The following is a 23,146-nucleotide window of genomic DNA, read 5'->3' as shown; positions in this document are numbered from 1 at the left end:
TGTTGGTGGGGATGTAAAATGGTACAACCACTTTGGAAATCGATTTGGTGCTTCCTTAAAAAGCTAGAAATAGAAGTACCATACGATCCAGCTATCCCGCTCCTTGGAATATATCCTAGAGATATAAGAGCTGTCACACGAATGTTCACTGCAGCACTGATCACAATAGCTAAAACATGGAAACAACCTAGCTGCCCATCAACGGCCTAATGGATAAACAAATTATGGTATATTCACACAATGGAATACTATGCAATGATAAAGAACAACGATGAAGCCGTGGAACATCTGATAACATGGAGTAATCTGCAGGTCATTATGCTGAGTGAATTTAGTCAGTCACAGAAGGACAAAGACTGTATAAGACCGCTATTATAAGAACTCAAGAAAAGGTTTAAACACAGAAGAAAACATTCTTTGATGGTTATGAGGGTGGAGAGGGAGAGGGATGGTTATTTACTAACTAGATAGTAGATAAGAATTGTGTGAAGGGCAGGACAACACTCACTACAGAGGAAGTTAGCACAACTGGATTAAACCAAAGCTAAGAAGTTTCCTGAATATAGTCAAACACTTTGAGGGACAGAGTAGCAGGGGTAGGGGTCTGGGGACCATGCTTTCAGGGGACATCTAGGTCAATTGGCATAACAAATCTTATTAAGAAAATGTTCTGCATCCTACTTTGTAAGTGGCATCTGAGGTCTTAAAAGCTTGCAATTGGCCATCTAAGATGTATCCATTGGTCCCAACCACCTGTAGTAAAGGAGAATGAAGAACACCAAAGATACAAGGAAAGTAGTAGCCCAAGAGACAGAAACAGCCACATAAAACAGAGACTTCATCAGCCTGAGACCAGAAGAACTAGATGATGCCTGGCTACCACTAATGACTGCCCTGACAGGGAACACAACAGAGAGTCCCTGATGGAGCAAGAGAAAGGTGGGGTGCAGAACTCAAATTCTAGTAAGAAGACCAGACTTAATGGTCTGACTGAGACTGGAGGTCCCCAGGAAAGCATGGTCCCTGTGTTCTCTATCAGCCCAGAACTAAAACAATTTCCGTGGCCAACTCTTCAGGCAGGGATCGGACTGGACTGTGGGACATAAAGTGATACTTGTGAGGAGTGTGCCTGCTAGCTCAAGTACATGCAGGAGACTAGATGGGCAGCTTCTGTCTGGAGGTGAGATGCGAAGGCAGAGAGGGTTAGGAGTTGGTTGAATGGACATGGGAAATCAGGGGAAAGGGAGGAGTGTTCTGTCACAGTGTGGGGAGAGCAATTAGAGTCACATAACAGTGTATGTATAGATTTTTGTACGGGAAAAAATAAAAGTAAAAAAAATAGTTTGTCTTTTTTGGCCCCACCCTCAAATGTGGACTATTTCAGAATCCATTAAAGAGGAAATAAGCAGTTTACTTTAAGTCATAAGGATGAGCCTAGCAATCATTTGCAGTATATTGATGTCAAAAGTATCTCTTTGCCAAGCTCTAAAATGCACCTTCAAAAACTTCTGAAAATATCCAAGAACTTTAGTGATGAGCTACAAATGGAGTTTGGTATTGATAAATAAAAGTCAATACGTATGGTGAAAGGAAAATTTACTGTGATAAATGGGCCCACCATCAGTAAAGATCAAATTATTGACTATCTAGGGGGGAAAAAAAACAGCTTGTCTATAGCTAGCCTCTACAGGTGAGAAGAATTAGCCACAACAGCAACTGAGGAAAAACTCAAAGAGACATGTAAGAAGAATTCAGTAATAATACTTACCAAAGCATGCAGCAACATTCTTTTAACAAATACATTTGTGGCACTAGGATAATGTATTTCTTTGGCCATGCCCAGTCCACACCTTTTCTTTTGTCTTGAATGAGCTCCTTTTGGCTTCCCACATTCCCACTCAGGAGGTCTAATCCACATTTAACATCCAGACCACCCTATTGCAGGAGAGTTCTCTGCACTCCTAACACTCCTACTGGTTACTTTTCCCTGTACCTCAACTGGATCATAAGTTGTATGAGGGCACATGAAAAGTGCCTTCATTTTTTATCCCCTGCACAGTCTAGCACAGAGCTCTACCCATTATAAGCCCTAGACCAGTATGTGTTGATTTTATCATTTTTGAAATGATTCATTAGAGAAGACTTGGTCACACATCACGTCCGAGTTTAATGCTGAAACATCACAGGAAACACCCAAAAGAACAAATGCAAGGGTTAGCCTATTAGACAAAAAAAAAAAAATGTGGAATGACAGTAATTAACCTTTCCCGTATCTTTTGTTCCCAACTGGCAGAATGTAGGGATTTCTTCTACAGTAAGTTTAATTGGATGCTCTATAGACCACCCAGTAGAAATTACAGATCTTGAACCACTTCAAGCTGGGAAATTAAAATATAACTAAAAAAAAAATCTGAAAAACCCTTCCCCCACAACACACACACACCACACCCTAAAATTCAGAGGTGGAGACAAAAATAGCTGCATGGTACCTATTACCTTCAGTTTAATGACGTTTGTGTGTCTAAAATTACCTCTAACTTTCTGGAGAGAATTGGGATGGCAATTCATCCTGGGATTATTGCCACTGAAAATGGCTGCAGACATTTAGTTTGTAGTTTTAATACCATGTCCTCCACGTCTTTAAGTCCCCTGAATCTAGAATAGGGCCTTTTAGATATTTGGTTCTTGATAAATGTTTGTTGAAAAATGAATACATGGATGAATAAGAGAAAATTAAATTATGAAAGAAAACTGTATTATTAGATGACACATGCAATGCATTTGCCCAAAGGCTGTTAGTACAAGATTTAGCTGTCTGATTAATTCCCTATTTTAAATACCATTGTAAATATTGTAAGAAATTAATGAATAAGATATACAGAGATAAAAATCATTAAAACAGGCCAGGAAACTTTGACCAATATAATACTATTCTGCAATTTGGATGCATTTAACTAACGCACTTAAGCATTTCACAAAAATCTATGGATTAAAAAATAATCTGCATATATGCCCTAAACTGAGGGAAATTAAATTAAAGGCAGTTACATCAATAACTAATTAAACCATACGATTCAAAAGGGACTGAGTTTTGTCTCTATATAGTTACCTTCCTTCCAAATCACAGACTAAGCCACACACCATTTTTCAAATATGCTTCCTTGGTCTGAAGTGGGCCTAAACAAGAAAGCGAACAACTATAGTGGAAAGATAACTCAAAGCTCATATTCTACTAGATCAGTAGGACATCTAGCAGGGTACTTCTGCTTCATTTATTTGTTTCTTCATTCATTCTGCAAATCTTTAGAGAATACCTTCTATGGCCCAGGCACTGGTTATATGCATGGTTCACAGAGATAAAGAAATAGTCCTCGCCTCCATATTTTTTCCAGGAAAATTTAAATGTGCAAAATTTAAAAATTGGATTCTTCCATTTAAAATAAGAATTTCGTGCACATTTGTTCCATAGCTTGTTCCCAAACAAAAGAAAGGTTTTAAAGAAGTGGTGAATTCTAACTCTATGCTCTATGACCATATTTCCATAGTACAGAGAGGGCTGGTGAAACTGAAGGGACAATTTGGACCAGAATTTTTTTTACTAGTCTCCTTAAGAGTGTGTACGTAGTCCCCAGGTTCTGAGTATGAAAGCTATGTGCACTCCATTAAAACAAGAGGAGGAGAGTCTGAGGTGTGAGCACTGCTAATGCGACTTTGGACCTTGGGTGGGTCACCTTTGTGTCGCTTAGCAGATGCGCGAAGTCACAGTCTCCAGACTCTTTGCATTGCTCTCGTCTCCTAATGGATGTTTAGTAAGAACGACTAGGCCCACTCACCTATGCCAACACACATATTATTTCATACATGATTTATAAATACATAGTTTGTTTCATTTATGACATATAAATAATATGTGTATGTTGTCAAGATACAAAGTGACAGTGGTAGAATTAACTGCACCAAATTCCAACAGATGAAAGTCCATGTATGCAATAGTATATATATTTACTATGTTTGGCTTCAGACAAGCAAGTGTGGCATAATTTGTTATTGGAGGATGTTTTTTGGTTTGTTTTGTTTTTTTTCACTGAGTTTCTTCATGAAGACAATGCCCACTTTCCTGACAAATGATGTTTAGAACAAATGCAATGCAGAAATATGTTACTTATGGAGCTAACAATTTAGACTAAGTGTTACAGCTTGTGAAAAAATGAAGACACTTGAGTCTACTTTTCTCTAACAGAGTTAGCAGGTGTAATGTGTTTATGGGGAGCCCTGGTGGCACAGTGGTTAAGAGCTCCGCTGCTAACCAAAAGGTCAGCAGTTCAAATCCACCAGCCGCTCCTCAGAAACCCTACAGGGCAATTCTACTCTGTCCTATAGGGTCACTGTGAGTCGGAATCGACTCAACAACAACGAATTTAATGTGTTTATGGAAAATTACAAACTCCTGTACTGGCTTTAGTTTATGTTCATAATTCCTGTTTATATATCGAGACAAGTTGTCTGGAAATCTAACATTCAAAGCACCAGTCCTCCTTATTAACATTTTTCAATAGATACATTCTATATTTCTAAATGTACATTTTCTAGAACTTGGTATTTTTAGTGCTTGGTACCATACTTTTTATTTAATGAAAGGGAACCAGAATGTATACAAAGTGTTCATCAGCTGTGATTTGTGTGATAAAAGGAACCATTGCACCAGTGCTGAGCTGGTCTCTCTAATTGACTAGCCTGATGTTCTTCTCTCTGTGTCCTGTTGCTGTTAATTGACTGGAGTATATTCTTTTAGATTTATGCATTAAAAGTACCATTTCTACTTCGAAAGGATCACTTTGTTACTTTGTAGCTTTTAAGCTGATGCCATGAACTTATTTTTCTTCCAAGATAAAGTCTCATCTATAGATTTTTCAACTAATTACATGTCTGCCAATAAATACTTAAGAGGATACATTTTATTTCAATTTATTATTTGTGTTTACGTAGTGTGTCCCTAGAAAGATCTGTGGAACTGGAAGGAAATGTTTTAATGGTGTTTATTACTAATTTTTCATTGCATTCCTTTTTTTTTCACTCTTTCTTTTTTAATAGCTCCAGTCAGTCTGGTCAAGCGTGACAGCAACTCAAACTCGACAAACTTTCAAGACGCTGAGGACATGCCTGACAGATGCGTCTTAGAGGACTCTGAGATTCCAGGTGAAAGCCATTTAAAAATAGTCAAGTATAAAATGATAAATTTGACACAGCTTTGGGGTCCTTGAAAGTGGGTAGGGGAAGAGGACATTATAATGCTATTTTCTGTTAGCAGCTGCACTGTCAAATTAATGGTCACCTCCAGGGGTCACAGTGTGGAGCTGTTATCTTTTCCTCTTTCGTCAAGAATTCAATCCAAGGAAGTACAAAGGCTTTAGGACTGAGAAGGGAAGCTGACACTATTAGTTCGTTATCATCGATTGTAGGCTAAACTGGTTAATAGAGGCAGAGTTTCAAAACTGGAGAAATGGCAACATGTTAAATATTTCAAATAATGGGATCTTAGGAAGAGTCAAGCCAAGGTGGAGCATTGGAGAGAAAAGAGAAACCAGTCGTTGTCATTACAATTCTATTTACCTTTCTGTATACAAGCACAACTCATGCAAACTGTGATGAGGATTTCAGCAAGACAGTAATGGATGTTGTCAGCTGTTTAGAACAAAAGAAAAAGGCAACCTTTCCTCACATAATAAAATCTACCCTATGTCAAAGTTGCTTACGTTTGTATTTTCTTTGTTGAAAAAAAATAGGCAGAAATATATTGGAAAGATCCTGTCAGAAACATTTAGGTCTGGGTTTTTGTTTCAGTTTTTGTTTTGTTTTGAAGTATGCTCAGTCATAACAACTAATTCATCGTGTAAAAATCGAATGGCATTCCTGGACCACTACAAAACCATACGGTGCCCGAAAGCACCTTATTATCAGTGAAAGAGTTAAATACCACCCCTCTCCCCCCGACATACACACTTAATATTTTTCTCTCCTGTTTTATCTGGCCGCTGTGTACCCTCTACCCTCTTGCATGTTTGTGTGCTGATCCATGTATCATATTTTTGATTCATCTTCTCTCTGGCCTGTCAGCTTAGTTAAGAGATTTCCAAATCTTGTAGCTTTCGCTGACAGAGGGCAGCTACAAACAGTCCCCTGATCCTTCCCAGAGGAGAGCTACTGAGATTTAATTTTCAGTGAAAGGTGTAACCTGCAATCTATGTCAGGTCCCCTAAGTCATCTTGGAACCCCAGTAGGCCCAGTGGTGGTGGCATTATATTTCAGTCCCCTCTACTCCACCAAGATTCTTCAAAAGGTGCACTGTTGCTGTGTGCCCAATCTCAGCCGCATTCCTGCTTTAACATCCCATGGAACTGAGAAATGGCATCTTTAGCAGTGACAGAATTTTTGATCAGCAAATTAACACCACCCCCTGCCCATAATATCTAAAGGAAAAACATACATCAGCCTCACTTTAAAAGGGAGAAGATAGTGGTAACATTAAATTTCTATCATAAAAAAGATTTAAAACTTACCTTTAGTTTTGACTAAAATTGCCTAATTTTGACTAGGATTTTAAAGTATGTTCATCAACAGTATTCTGTCAAGCATTTTGTCTAGCAGTTAAATCAAGTGAAGTTTTTACATAAGTAAATGTCTATTGCTTCTGGTGAAAATAGATCAGATTTATACCGTTTCACAAGCAGAATAAATTTTAGCCATCCTTTCAAATGAGTGGAATTGTACTGGGATTCAAACATGATGTACGCTACCTGATTGGTATAAACAAAAGGATATATCAAAAAAGAAAGGTTAATTAGAAAATATAGGTGCTGATTAAGAATCTTAACTTAAGAAGTGAGTACTATTCTGTATATCAGACATCATTACACTGGTAATAAAGGATGAATTATTCTGGCGTTTTCCTCTGTCCATTCCTGCATTTTAAGACATCTTGCCTTATAGGCCTAGAAACCTCTTGAGAGTTCACTACTGGTCTCACTGCCTTCCACTGAGAATTTGTGGTTTGGTTGTCATGGAGACATCGTATTTCTCCAAGAATTGCTCATATTGATCCGTGGCCAGGCGTAAATGGCCAGGCGAGTGTGAGAAATAAAGGGGGCTGGGCAGTACTATAAAATGACCAGGGCTTGTGGGTTGGAAATAAGCTCATAGCAAACACTTAGGTAAAAAGAAAGAAGCAGTTTTATTTTGTTTCAGGATTTCGTTCTGCACTTTGGGCCATTGTCTTCTTTCACGATGAACTGAAAGAAACTTGTTAGTCACTTGTCATGTCAAGTCTTTGGTGCTTGTCCTGACACAGCTGTCAGCCTTCCAGATCTGTGCAGTTTAGGGACACACAACAAAGAAGCAGTGGCATGAATTATTTATTGTTCCTTGTGTGAATAAAATTCTGTGATAGGAAATTAAGACACTTCTGACAGAGGTGGTTGTTTAGTAAGAAAGATTTTTATGAGAGAGTGTATTTCCTTTAACTATGAGCATTTGAGAGGCAAAATTTGTAAAACCGTACACGGAGAAAGATAACTTGTATTTCTTGTGAGAATTTGGTAGCTTAGAGAGACTTTCTTGAACTGGGAAAATATAACTGTCTCCACTTTTCAATGGCTAAAAATGAACTTCAAAATATCAAGTCATTCAAACGTAGGGACTCTGACACTATAAATGCTACTTTGGTGGTTTAGTTACCTCAGTTCGCTATGTATGAGTGTGTTTCTCTGGAAAGTATTAACCACCTTAGTTAAAAGAGAAAAACAAAATGTGGGTTTTTAAATGTACACTTTGGGAAAATTTCTTCAAACCAGGAGAGTTGCTTCACCAGCTAAGCCTGTAATTACATTAGTACATTCATTACATGGAAAGGAGTGCATTTAAAGCTGAATGCATCATTCTTACTTTTCTCGCCTGGAATATTACTACTCATTTTAATTTCCTTTTAACATTTCCATCTACACGGAAAATCCCTCAGTTACAAAGTCGAATGTGGTCAGTCTTCTACCTCTAATTGATATTGACCTTACATGGTTTTATATATGTAATGCTAAATGACTAATATATTTATTATATCATTTAAATTAATTGACTAGTTGTTTGAACAGCATGTAAAAAATCAAAACAAAACAAAAAAATCCTTGTCACATCCCAAAACAGTTCAAAATATTTCTTCATGTATTGTTCTTTCAGAATAAAACCTTTTCTTTGCAAATCCTCTAAACATCATTTTGCTTTAGTTCCTATACCTTCATGTTACTAATAACTCATTTGCATATGCAGAGAGCAAGAGGGACAGCAAAGCACAGAAAAACTAAAATTTTTTTTTAAAAGCCAAAGTCGATATTTTTAAAATGTTGACAGAAAAATTTTAAATGCCATCAATAAATCAATTTTTAGGATTTATATAAAATGGTGAGATTGACTTTGTGAACTGATTCTCTTTGCACATAATGACTCTTGTACTCATATGTCGACTGTTTTCATGTAGACATCACAGCTTCTTCAGCACTGAATTGACTAGGATGACCCATTTGTAAATGGGCTGTAGTGTGCATATAGGTCATAGTTTAGATGCCTTGTGGAGCGATTGTTTGCCTGGTCTCTAGAGCACTCTACCTTATTTATCATGCTTTTTATTGGTTCAAACTGTATACCTAGGTGAGTGCTTGAAATCCATTAAGGCTGGCAAAGCAGCTTTAGACCAGAGCATTCCTGTTACTTTGACCCTGCTAGTGAACCTGGAGATCTTGTCTGATAGGTGAAGGTCTCCCTCAGCAGTGTCTTTTCTTTGGAATAATTCATTAGCAAAGAGTTTTGACTCACAGGTGAATCCCAGATTGAAGTTTCTGGCTTAGACTTCATGAAGTCTACTTGCTTCTTCACTAGCATTTATACTTTCCTGAAACCTCTGGGAATAACTTTGATGTCTAGTAATAGAAGCACTGAGACAATGTCATGAACTCGCAACCCTCCCCCCCGCCTTTTATTTTTTAGATTTTAGGCTGCTAGGCTTTCTTTGGCTGTTTAATACCTAGTCACTTCTGAATCTGAAAGAAATTCTTACAAACATAATTCAGTTTAGCCTTTGGACTGTTAACATCTTAACTGTTTTCTATACCATGATTAAAGCTCAATCCTTATTCTGAAGAAGAAAGGTGTCCCTTGCCCCTCATCTTTGTTCTCATATAGATACAAAATTTAATGTGGTATTCAAATTTTTAATGCAAGTATTAATGAAAGACCTTGAGATTTTATTATCTTATTGGCTTGGAGAACTAAGAATTTTACTTCCTAGTGCATCAAGGACAGTACACTCAAAAGTACCTTCAGCTGAAAATAGCAGTGACAAGAGAGAGCTTGAAAGTCCAAAAAATAATGCATTCAGATAAGAGTTTACATGTCATTCTGAAGTAGTTTCTAATCAGCATGCATTCTGCCATTAATAGAACGTTTTAGTGGTTTTTATATAGCACGTTATATGTGTAGATCTACATATGTCATTGTCAGTCAATATTACATTTGCATGAATCTGATGAACAGAACTGGCTTTCTCAGTTTCCAGGGGACACTACATTGTGAAAAGCAAAGTGGGTTTTTTTCCTTTTACTATTCTGGCTCATGAATCACCAGCAAAAATCAGGTAACAGAAAGTAGGACAGATTCAGGGCTGGAGTGTTGGAGATGGCTGATGATGATGCATGAAGCAGAAAAAATATGGAATGTGTGAGCAGCCCATCAATCACAGCCATCAAGAACACACTTCTTATGGTTAGTGTTAAAAAAAAAATGTTCTAGTAGAAGTAGGAACAATTTTAGTAGTAAAACAATATAAGCTCTTTCTTCTAGTTAAGTTTAACAATACCAAATTGTTTAATTTGCCCAAAGGGAAGAATTTAAGTAACAACCTAATAATTCTTAAAATAACCTAAAATTATAGGCTAATATACATATTTTTCTATATGTAGTATGCAATACTGGTTTAATTAAACCGAAGAATCATCTTTTTGAATTTTTGTCTGTAGGAATGGGAGTTACTATGCATGGTCACATCGTTATCATAGTTGTGTTTGGAAATAGTTAACTAAGACTCAATGCTTCAAATAGTTTGCTAGTCAAATTAGTTTAAATCAAATGGTATTTTTTTTAGCTCACAATTACAACCATCCAAGTAGTTTGAGAAATAATGCTAGTTTGATTCTATAACTCAAACCATACTTCTAACATTTATAAAATTTGACCCTAAAGCTGCACTTGTGTGTTACTCTAGGAACAATTCAGCTGCTTGAAGTTTATGTATATTTACGGATTTCAAACCAAATACATTATGTTGAAATTTTCACCTTCCTTGACAATTAAAAAAAAATCAGTTTATATTAGTAATGTATATAATTAAAATGTATTTACCTGGGACATTGATAATTTATAAAACAAGGATATTTTTATTATATTATTGTATTTCATTTTGGGATAGATGTGTCAAAATTATAGGCAATACCTACTTTCCTTCCTTCTTCATCCCTCCCTCTTTTCCTCCCTCCCTCTTTCCTTTCCTTCCTTCCCTCTTTTTCTTTCTTTCATCCATTTCTCTCTCTCTTCCTCCTTCCATCCCTTCCTTTCTTCCTATTTCTTTATTTCACCATATAACCCAAGATATCTGTTTTCTTTCTAGGTAAGACAAGGCATCATTCATGGGTAGTGAAGGTGTGCTCCTGCAAAGTGTGCTAAATGGAACCTTTTCTACAGGATTGGATTAATTAATTAAGATATTCAGAACTCACCATTTGTTTATCATTGGATATGAGTTATGTTGTTATTGGTTAAAGTATCAGGCTATAGTGGATTTGCTAATACATTAGTCAGAGTGTATTGAATTGCTGATTTGAAAATACCCAGATTCATCTAATTTTAGAATATCAATGCCTAAATCACTGTATATTCCTGTTTCTTACTTTTCTGTTAATATTTCCAACAAGGAATGACATCCCTCAGACACGTATTTAACATTTTTTAAGATTTTCTTCCATCTTTCCAATTCCTTGATTATATAATAAGCAACATTAAAACCATTTGTAACACAGTGCTTTTAAATTCAATGTAGTTAACCCCAAATTTTGTCAAATCTTGTTTGATCTGTTAGATTAAGATATTTTGTTGTAGAAGATGGTTTAATTTGAATCAATCACTCTGCAATAAATCTCATCTCTAGGCATTAAATATTGTCAACAAATAGCGAATTCTATTTAGTCATCAATTAGCCCAAATAAGTGATATATAGTATAAGAGACCAACCTTGTTTAGCCTAGTTAATTTGGACTTCTAATGATATAGCGGCTAATGCCTTTAGCTAAATGTTGATTTTGTTGGCCGTATAAATGTGAACCAGGGAAGAGGAATCTACATATGGTATATCACAGTTGATCCTTATAAACTCTTGTAGTTCTCTTCCCAGAAAGCTTGACTAGCAGGAATTCTAAAACTAAAAATATGAAAAGCAATATAAATAGGAACAGACATAAAATGCTCATCTATGAAGGCCTTTAGTGACCTGATTTATTTGCCATGATTTATATTGTTCAACTCCTGGTTTTATAGAAAATCATCAAAAATAATATTAATGTGCATATGTTATAAATACGTATATTGCCTAGTCCATAGAAAAATGGAAATAAAATGTTATATGTATATTCTCTCTCTCTCACTTTCTTTGTCTATAGATAGATAGAAAGAAGTGCAAATCACTTCAGCAAACTTTTTTTTGAGCAACAGCATCATACATCAGGCCTGTATCAGGCCTATGCTGGGATGTAGTGGGCAGAGGAAATGGGGTAATTGGAGATGAGAACTATACGATTGAAATGAGATGGTCTGTACCCATAAGGAGCTTATAATTAATGATTGACCTGAAATGAATATACCAGAATACAGACATCAAATAAGTGTGATTCCTTTAAAGTAGATTAAAATGTATATTTTTTTCTTCCTAAAATATGCCATTGCCTAAAATTCCTTTTAAGCGTTGTACTTCAGAAACTATAAGGGCATTTTTTTATATGAATTATCAGGGGAAACTATCATCCTTTGAAAATAGATGTATACCCTCCCCCCTCTTTGGAAACAGCCAAAAACCACTTGGAACAAGTTTCAAAATAAAAGAAGGTAGCAAGCTAGGTAATGGGATACCTTTTCTTGCATGCTGTGTACTAGCTCTGAAGGCTATTACACTACCAAAAACACTGTGTATGATGGCAATATCAAGTAAGTATATGTCCTCTCAAGAGAACAACTACTTAAAACTTATTTGGATACTCAAGTTCTATTAATTTTATTAAGAATAGGTGCCACTATTTTATATCTACTTCCTACTATTTCCTTTTCAAAGAAGAATGAAAGTATGCTTTAACAATTGCCATAATTAGTGTTTTTCTCAGGTCCAAAAAAGCAATATTATATCCCTAATAGATATTCTCAGCTGTCACTAGCTATAGGGAATTAGAACTGGCATAACTCTGTCGTTACTAAGTGGGATTTTCAAGATTTTTTGGCATCATATTTTATATAACTTAAATTTAAAAATTAATTTTTAAATGATTTTAATGAAAACTTCTTTTGCAGTACAAATTCTGTAGACCTACACTGCTATCAAAGCTTTTAATTTCTAAAAATGAGAGTTTTAGAAATATTTAAATAATGCTTCCTTAATATCCATGTGCAAGTGTGTTAGTGGCACAAATTCACTAGTTTGTCTAAAAATAATTTATCTTATTTATATTGACTTATTTTCAACGTATTTCATTAACTTCTGTTGTGAGGAGACTTGAAATAGCAAGTCGCCACACAATCAATTGGATTGACCTTATGGTGATCCTAACCACTTGGTACCTCAGCTAGAAACTCAAAAATAACTGCCTGTTCATTGGCTATGGGTCCTTTTGCACTTCTAGTTTTGGGTAACAAGTATAAGTGGAGTGATTTCATTAGTGAAAATGTTTGTATCCAGAGTCTTCATTGTCACTGTAGTAAATAATTTATTGAAAAAAATGATCTTGTGTTTCTTTTTTGTAGTAATCATCTTGGTGACATTTATGATTTCATATTATATATATATACATACACACATATATATATATCCCTCTAAAGTAACATTGTATTTTCAAATTTGCAAGCCTGGATTCCTTTATTCATTGTGGAGATACACACCGGCTGCACTGCGAGGAAAGAATCTGGAAAGAGCAGAGGCTTCATCCATGTGAGATCTGCCTCACAGGTCTTGTCCAATGGAGCTCTAGGAGATGGTTTATAGAAAGCAATCTGTCCATCTAAGATACAATTGGTCTCTTCCCATCCGGAGCAAAGAAGAGTAAAGAAAACGAAGAGTCAAGGAAACAATTAGTCCAAAGGACTAATGGACCACATGAACCACGGCCTCTGCTAGCCTAAGACCAGAAGAACTAGATGATGTTTGACTACCACTACTGACCGCTCTGACTGGGACCACAATAGTAGGTCATGGACAGAGGGAGAGAAATGTAGAACAAAATTCAGCTCATGAATAAGACCAGACTTACTGGTCTGATAGAGACTGGTGGAACCCCCGAGACTATGGCCCTTAGATACTCTTCAAATTCAGTTAAGTTTCAATAATTAGTACATGCTTAGTACAACACTGAGCCTAATTCTGCAAAGTGCCAAATGCCAATATTCATAACATTATACAATAGCAATAATTAGTTGGCACATGTTTACAAAACCCATCATTTACTCCCTTAGCAATCATTTTAATTGCAGTTATCTGTAAAGTCATCAACTGGCTTTTTGATCTAGCATATGCATTTTCTAGAAAGAAGGCATTTTCACACAGCCTTAGCAACAGAGCATCATGGCCTGGGATGATACCGTCTAAGCTACAGACACAGTCTATGATATGTTCTTGACATATTACAAGTTTCCTTTAGACTTGTAAAGAGATATCCTGTTAATTCTGAAGTAGCAAGTGCATTTTCTATCAGAAACAACCTCTTACCTTTATGAAAACAATTCTTACATCTATGTTATCTCCATTTGCATCAATTTATAGTTAGAATTGACTGAGGAATCATTGTTTTCTTTCTTTTTTTGTACTTTATAGCTTGCCAGGAAACAAGAAGAAAAAAAATTATAGCACAGTGAGATTAAGAGTCTTCATCCTTTTCCTGAAACCCTTGTCCTTTCCCTAAATGGATCTAGTTGCACTTGGCCTTGTTTTTTATGATAAGGAAGATTTCCTTGGATCAGCCCTATTTTAAATAACCAGTATATTCCCATCAATCTAAGCAAAACTATTTAGTCCAATTTCTGCAAGATTTTGAAATGGGAAGTGAGTTGAAAATAACAAATACTATTTCATGTGCCACTGCAGTAGTCAAGTAAAGAAACAGTTCTAAGGATTTCCAAAGCATGTTTGCTAGGTAGTGTAGAGCCGATGCCTGTCCAGAAGGGTGTTGGGTTTTGTTTGTAGCTCCCTGCCATGTAGGTGGCAGCAACACTCAAGGATAGAAATTTTCTTTCACATTTCCTTAGCTCTCGTCCAAAGCATATTCTTACTAAAAATCCTTGTGGAAGAGAAAAGGTTTAAAGTGCAGACAAATTTCTCTATGTCCTCACATATCTCTAAAGCACCATTTTAAGGTTGTGCTTAAAATGGTTCCCATAAAGTGAAAACATTCATCATTTCCCTTAACACAGAAGCCCTATTCTGCTCTTGTACATGTTGGTAGTATTAAGTTTCTGTTTCTTTATTATTTATCTTTCTTCATCTTCTCTCAGGCTAAAGCCTTTCTCTGAAGGAAAAGGAAGAAAATGCTGCTTTTCCACTACCACCTAAACTTTTCTGAGAAACAGCAAAAGACTGTCCCTTTATCCTTTGTAAACATCTAAGAATCTGGGGCATTTAGTAAGTGTGGAGAGATTTTCCTTTAGTCTTCAAAATGGAGTGTTTTCTCTTGTTGTCCTAACTGGAGGAGACAGCAGTCAAGTCAATTCTGTGCACAAATCAAGTGAAGGCTCCCTCTGAGCAGAGAGGCCTGGCACCTGAAAGTTAGGCCAGAAGACCCGAACAGTGGACATGTGGACTAAAGCTGAGGGCCTGCACTGTTGAGTCATTGCACGAATGTGGGTCATTACCTTGAGAGATCTATTGACTCCTGTGCCCAGGTCGAAATGAAATAAGGATGCCCACCCTTTTGTAAGTTTGCTCTTTCTTAGTATTGAACATAATGGGTAGTAGCATTGTCTTCAATTCCTGGCATTTTGCTAGAATTAGTGTGTGTTATAGCAAACATAAGGACCTTGGGTGGTGCAAATGGTTAAGGATTCAATTACTAGCCTAAAGGTTGGTGGTTAGAACCCACCCAGAGGCACCTCGGAAGACAGGCCTAGCAATCTGCTACCAAAAGGTCACAGCCTTGGAAACCCCATTGAACAGTTCTGCTCTGCACACAGGGGGTCACCATGAGTTGAAATAGACTCAACAGCAGCTAACAACAACATAGCAAATATAGCAGCTTTTGTGAAGGGATCTAGTAATTTAAGATCAAGGCTTCCTCCAGCACACTGGGTAATAATAAACAGTAAATCATTTTTCTTCTGGGTCCTGAAAGGTAATTTCCCAGGAATGGTTTATGTCAGGATAGGACAGGCCATAGTCCATCTAAGGTTGTACAAAACTGGACAATTAGGTTTCCTCTTGTCTTCTGTCTTAGTCTGCATATTATGACACTAAATATCAAATTTCTATAGATTTATATGAGTGTGATGAAAGAGACCAAACCAAATACTTCTGTATTCTCAAAGGCTAGAATAGCTTAGCTTTTGAGGATATAGAAGTAAACAAAACATGAATACACCCATTGAAAGGGTGGCAATTTTTTCCCCAAAAAAAATACTAGAAGAAAAAAATTGAGGAAATCTCCCAGAAAGTAGAAAAATGGGAGAGACAATAAGAAAATTTGAGGATCAATTCTAGGAGCTTCAATACTAAAAATAATACTAATGAGAGTTCTAGAAAGGGCAAATAGAAATCAAAGGGAAATATATGTATATATATAATTTAATATATATATTCAATCAAGCTAACTCCAGGAATGATGGAAAATAAATTCCAGATTGAAAATACCGATGGTATGCGCATCAAAATTAATGGGGAAAAAAAAAAAAAAAAAACACCGAGGCACAACCTAATGAAAGTTCAGAGCACTAGAAAAAAAGAGGGAGCCCTAGTGGGACAACAGTTAAACATTTAAATGCTAACCTGAAAGGCTGGCAGTTCAACCCCACCCGGCATCTATGCAGGAGAAAGACTCAGCTATTTGCTCTGATAAAAAGATGACAGCTGAGAATACCCTATGGAGCAGTTCTGCTCTGTCATATGGGGTCGCTATGGGTTGGCATTGACTCAATGACACATAACAGCAACAACAGAGACAAAGAGAATCTAAAAAAACTTTAGAAAAGGGAAGAGAACTTTCATCCAGTATGAATGATAGAGAATCCAAACGGCATTAGACTTCTCAATTGCAATTCTGGGTGCTAGAAGAAAATCAGACAACAACTTAGAAGTCCTGATGAAAACTATTTCCATCTGGAACTCTACTCTTAGTCAATTTATACATTCCATGCACCCTTTCTCCTAAAACTACTACACCCGTAAAATGGAATAAACCAAGAAAGAGCAGCACACATGCTATAGGAAAGACAATTCCCCAGACGATGGTGAAAGTAGATCGCATGTCTGCTGCTGTACGCAGGCTTAGAAAGCAACCCCTCCAGACTGGAGCAGAAAGTGACAGGTTCCAGCAGGGATGTCTCCAGGACAACCATGAAACTAGTAAAGTACTTGATAATTCTGACTATACTGATAGTAATTTTAGAGTTCTGTGATTATGAGTGTAATGTGATTAATAAGTGTGAGGTTGTGAATCTTTAAGCAGCTGACTATGATGTTAAGTATATGGCTATTCATAAGGTTTTTTGGAGAGCATCTAAGAATGGTGATCAACAATACTCTATGCCTACCTCTGTGCTTCTCAAAAAGAGCACACCATCCAGTGGACTAAAACTACCTACATCTGTGCTTCTCAAAGATTTATACTGAAGTGTTCTAGAAGAAAAGCAAAATAACACATAACAGTAGTCCCCAAGTGGTACACTGTAAATGTGAAATTTCTGTGACATTTCATAGCTTATCTTTAAAGATTTATTCAAATTTTGCATGTTTACTAAATATATAACATATTAATAGTTGGCACTAATCATTTTTCTGGGTGTGCTATGCTAGTATTTTACATACAGTTTCTCATATAATCTTCACAGCCATTTTGAGATAGGTTCTACCGTTTTCCTCGCTTTATAAATAAGGAAATAGAAACAAAGAAAGGCTAAGTAATTTGATGAAGACCACACAGGTAGTAAGTAGTGGAAAAAAATGATTTCAATATTTCTGTGTAGCTTGTAAGCATGTATGTGCTGCATTCGGACTCTTTGGAGTCACTTGAGTTTTTTTTATAACTGTGTCTTACCTGTGTTTCCCAGTTATTCATTAGGATTGTGACATAGTTTGAAAAGCATGTTGGTTTCTTAGGCCTGTCGTAACAAATTACCACAAACTCAGCGGCTAAAGACAACATAAACTTATTCTTTCACGGTTTTGGAGGCAGAAGTCCCTACAGAACCTCTAGAAGACCTCTTCTAGCTTCTAGCTTCTACTGCCTTCCTTGGCTTGTGGTCACATCACTCCACTCTCGGCCTTCATCTTCACATTACTTTCTCCTCTGTGTCTGTCAGCTTCTTTTCTCTCTTATAAGGATACTTGTGAAGACACTTAGCGGCCACCTGCATAACCCAGGGTTATCTTCTCATCTCAAGATCCGTAATTTAATCACACCTGCAAAAACCCTTTCTCTGGATAAGACAACATTCAGGGGTTCCAGTGATTTGATGCGAATATCTTTTGTGAGGTTATTTTTTGGCCTACCACAAAAAGCAAGAATCTATTTCATCTACTTCCACTCATTATGGCAGAAACTAGTGGAATCAAGAGCAAAATGTCACCATTTTTAACAAATATTGATATGCAAATTGTTAGTTTCTAAAAGAAATAATAGGTATTGTCATACTCCCAGCATCAAATATCTTTATATCAATTACCTGAAAGCCCTTTAGTGGAGGATCACTTTGTAGCCAGTGAGCTTGGTATAGGTCTTCTTTTGTTCCACTGGCAACACACTTTACCAGTTAGTCTCCCAAAGAACATATAGATGACATTTATTGAGACTGGCATGCACCAGTCACTGTGCTAACTCTTTGTGTGATATTTTGTTTATTCCAACCATAATTCTTTGAGGCAGTTACTATTTTTTATCCCCATTTTACAGATGAGAAAAGTGCAGCGCGTGGAAGATAAGGTATTTGCTTAAGATTACTCAACTAGTGAATGAGTCATGGGACTGGGAGTAAAGCTCAGACAGTTGGCCTCAGCAACCCATGCTATTAAGCACTCTGCTATATTGCTGACCAACTTCACCATCTTTATGACCTCATATCTGACAACGCAGTAACCAAATTTCTGGTCATTTTGAAGCCTCCATGGCTTAGATGTCATTGGCTGTATACGCTTTCCTATCTTTTCTTGTTATCTTTATATTAGCTGTTAAACTGCATTGTGGTGTTCACTAGGTAAAAGTGTACCTTCTAAAAAAAAAAAACAAAAAAACACCTAACTCACTGCCATTCGAGTCAATTCCAACTCATAGTGTCCCTATAGGACAAAGTAGAACTGCCCCATGAGGTTTCCAAGGCTGTAAATCTTTACGGAAGCAGACCACCACATCTTTCTCCCACAGACCAGCTGGTGGATTCCAACCACTGACCTTTCAGTTAACAGCCAAGCACTTTTACCACTGCACCACCAGAGCAGCTCTCAATATTGTGAACTCCCAGAGTGCTCCTGTGCACACCAGAGCTTTTTGACTAGGTAAGTAAACTTTGGAGTTAGAAAAGCTAACTGGAATGGGACCTTCTAGCCAGAATACCAAGGTTCTTTCATGCATTACATCAAAAAACTCTGTGGTATTTCTTGATCAGAAAAAAATATAAGGATGATTTCAGCTCTTTCAACAAAATTGTTAGTTCGATTATCTAAATGAGGGGTTTCTCAACCTCGACGCTATTGATATTTTGGGCTAAATGATTCTTTGGTGGGAACTGTGCTGTCCTGTCCTGTGAATTGTAGGCTATTTAGCAGCATCCCTGGCCTCTACCACTAGATGCCAGTAGCAACCCTTTGCCCCTTGCCCCCCTTTTCAATTATACCTGTTGCTGTAGAGTTGATTCTGCCTCACAGTGACTCTATAGGACAGGGTAGAATTGCTCCATAAGGTTTCCAAGAAGTAGCTGTTGCATTCTAACTGCTGACCTTTTGGTTAGAAGCCGAGCTCTTAACCACTACACCACCAGGGCTCCTTTTCACTTATGGCAACCAAAAATGTCCCTGGTGGGATGAAATTGCCCCTGGTTGAGAAACATTCATCTAAGATAAAATTCTTCCTACTTAAATTCCCAAGCAAAAGTTTGTAAGTATTATCTTGAGGTTTATTTATTTCAGAATACCTTCTAGCCTGACTTCAACATAAAGCTTACTCAAGTTATATTTACTTCTACAAGAGAAAGTCATCACTATATTTTTTCCTCTTTTTTGCAGTGTTTGCTTACTTTCTCTCACTCTTACAAGCTGATGCTCCAAAACACGTCTTTCATGCACACCTTCATGTCAAGCTCCAAACCCATATATTCCCCTGCATAAACATCATCTCCTGTATATCCCAAAGGAACCTCACCCAATGAGCTCCACACTGCACCCATTCTCTGCCACAACAAATCTTTCCTTTTTTCCTCACCCCCAGTGTTCAATTGGTCACCAAATTATTTTCTACTTGAATGCCAAGTTTGTCCTCTTGGTATTTCCACCATCACTTCCTCAGTTCAGACTCATTTCTCATTCAAATTGCTGAAGGAGCCTTCTGACTAGTCCTGCTGCCTCCATTCCATCCTCCACACTAATGCCCAAGATAATGTTCTAAAACACGAATCTCATTATTTTACTTTCTTAAATATAGTCCAAACCCCCAAGCATGGTTTGTGAAGGAACACTTCATAAAGCATACCTTGATTTCTACCATCTGATTATATTAAAATTAGTGAGGATTACATTTGCTGCTAGAATAAAGGCAATATAAGAACTTGAGTCAGAAATATAAGAACTTGAGTCAGAAATTAAATACATAAAATACTCAAATTTTATACATTTGATTTTATTCAAGTGAGTAGTGGACATGAGGTTGTAAACTCCTGAGGTAGGGTGACTTTTAAATTAGGATAGATATGAAGTCTCACTACACACTTTGGGTGTGCCAAAAATTCAACCGTATTGTCTCTATAAATCAATTTAATTTCTATTGTAGATTCTTCTCATTTTTCCAAGTGGAAGAAACTTAATCTCAACCAGTTCAGGATCCTCATTTTTCTCCCCCGCACTCTGATCTAAGTTCTGAGGACTTTGGTAGGTGACTACATAGTTTATAGTCCAAACTTTCTACGGTGAGAGAGAACACTATTAACAATTAGGCCTGAGGCAACAGGCATAAATTAGGACCATACTGGGCAAATTGAGACATACCTGTGGCTTAGGTAATATCAAGGTATCCATTAGTAGAGGGGTGTATGTACCAGGCGATATTCAGTCATCATGCTAGATTGGGCAGATAATATTATATTCACATATAGCAATGCCTAGAGGGGGAAAAATTGCCTCATTCTATGTGGTCTTTGGTCATCTGTCCATACATATCTTAGCTGCTTCTTCCCTTACTACGAGCAACAGGTGTCTCTGGTCTGACTCCCTTTCAGCTCCAAGCCCCCCTGAGGTAGACAGAAAAGATTTGACTCTTCTGCACTTCACTGCGGTGGAACATGGCTGCCTCAGGCATCTCTACTCAATGACTTGTGTGTCGTGCTGGATGCAGGAACATTCTGTGGGGATCGCAACCCTCCTGAATTCCACCCAGAAATCCAGGTAGAGCTGTCCACTACTCTAGGATTCTGAATTCTATTCTCCATCCCACCACGGACTAGGAAATAGACTGTGAGTGGAACACAGGATTGATTTTCAGGGATCCACTTGCATCTAAATTATCTGTCCTCTTGTCTTTGCCCTCCTCCTGTAATCTTTACCCCTTCTTGAATGAGATAGGCTATTTGTCTGTTTTCTCAGATATGTTGTTTGTGACATAAGATTATACCATAGTATTATAAGAGCTAAGAGTTTTAAAACACAAAAGCCTTAAGGAAATTCAAAGGTGTTTTCTTTCTTGTATATCATGACATTTCCCCCCTCAGGCAATGAATGCTGCTGACAATATGGGGGAAAAGCAAACTGTATAAGAAACTACAGAGAGTCACATAAACTGAAGCTCTTGAAAAGCATAAAAACATATTAGATTATTTCAGCTACTGAAGGCAGATGTACTATAGAGTAAAAACAAAAAATGAAAAAGAGAAAGAGAGAGAAAGTATGGGCGGAAAGATGAGGCTTTATGGGATTCCACACATCAGTAGTCCTGGATTGCATAGGTAGCATATGATGCTTTAATATCAGCAGACACTTCAAGAGTGAAGAGTGAAATCTGTCTGAGACTCTCAGACTTGGCAGAACCTTAGAATGTGGGATGATCCATGGTATCAAAAGCTATAATGAGCTCAAGGAGAAAAAAAATAATGTTTATGAAGTCTCTGTGAGAGTCATTGCAATGAAATTAGATAGGTTCACTTGAAAACTAAATGTTACAATAGACAAAATGTGTGCAGCTGTCACTAAACCCAAGACTAGAGCACTGAAAGTAAAAAGAGGAAAGAGAGGAAGCAATAGCTAGCGGGATTTACAAAGTGAAGTGTCAGTTTTTCAATGATTTGGTTTGAGAATGGGAATATTTATCTGAAAATTGTCTCTCTTTTTTCCCTGCCAAGAAGGAGGCCCTGGCACTGATGGTTAAGGGGCTCGTTTCTCCCTTACCCTAACAGCACATAGTGAGAATTCCATAGCTTTAACAAGGCAGGCAAATTATTCACTTCACTAATAGTTTAAATGACAGAAACCAAATGATCAATCCTCTTTATATATGAAAGAAAGGTACGTAATGAAATCCAATATCCATTCTTGATTTAAAAAATTTAAAAACCATAACAAGTAAAACAACTATAATAAAAATACTTAACCTCTTAATTAATTGAAAAAGAAGGAAGCTTCCTTATTATGATAAAGAAAACCAACCAGAAGTCTATAGGAAATTTCATACATAACTATGAGGTATTCAAGGCAATTCATTTAAATCAGAAACAAATACAAAGCGGCCAGATGTCACCTCTACTACACCTCCAGTTGATTCTGGCAGTGTGTGTACTGCAAAAAGGCAAAATGGTAAATGGATGTAAACTTTAAAAAGGAAAAACAAATTAACAAGATTTGCAAATATTATAAACAAGTTCAATAGGACCAATAGAAATGAAAGTGTGGTAAGATGACCAAATACAGGATAAATATACAAAACAACTACTTTCTTGTACACTGGGAATAACCAATCAGAAAATGGAGCAGAAAAGATCCCATTCACATTACCAATACAATTTACAAAAAAAAACTAGGATAAACAAAACAATGAAAAATGTATGTGACCTATTTGAAAAAACCTGTAAAACTTTACTGAATGATGTAAAAAATGACTAGAAAAAATGATGAGACACATTATGTTGCTTGATGGAAAGAATCCAAGTTATAAAGATGTAAATTATCCTTATTAAGTATTTAATTAATAAAATTTCAATCAAAACCTTAATTTCATCCTATAATTTGAAACTCTCAGTGATATCAATGAGTTTCTGTAAAACAAAATGTAAATATCTAAAATAAATTCAAGAAGAAATGGAATACCTATATAAGTGAATTATCATAGAACAATTTTTAAAAGCTGTCCAAACACTACTTCCTCTTTATAAAACACCAAGTCAAATGGTTTTATTAGCGAGT

At 36.7% G+C, this 23,146-nt stretch overlaps 1 protein-coding gene across 1 annotated transcript in view; it reads left to right on the top strand.

Annotated features, from left to right (window-relative positions):
• Nucleotides 1–10,974, top strand: part of WDR72 (WD repeat domain 72) — a 355,433-nt gene extending 344,459 nt beyond the window's left edge. The window contains exons 18-19 of the mRNA XM_004377681.3: nucleotides 5,092–5,196; nucleotides 10,706–10,974. Coding sequence (XP_004377738.1) covers nucleotides 5,092–5,196; nucleotides 10,706–10,761 — 161 coding nt within the window. The 3' untranslated portion in view covers nucleotides 10,762–10,974. The remainder of the gene's footprint in view (nucleotides 1–5,091; nucleotides 5,197–10,705) is intronic.
• The last annotated feature ends 12,172 nt before the right edge of the window (nucleotides 10,975–23,146 follow it).

The sequence above is a fragment of the Trichechus manatus genome, unplaced genomic scaffold (genome assembly GCF_000243295.1).
Source record: "Trichechus manatus latirostris isolate Lorelei unplaced genomic scaffold, TriManLat1.0 scaffold00052, whole genome shotgun sequence".
Classification (NCBI taxonomy): Eukaryota; Metazoa; Chordata; class Mammalia; order Sirenia; family Trichechidae; genus Trichechus; species Trichechus manatus.
Note: the sequence above shows the minus strand (reverse complement) of the source record. Positions and strands in the feature narration are given on the sequence as shown.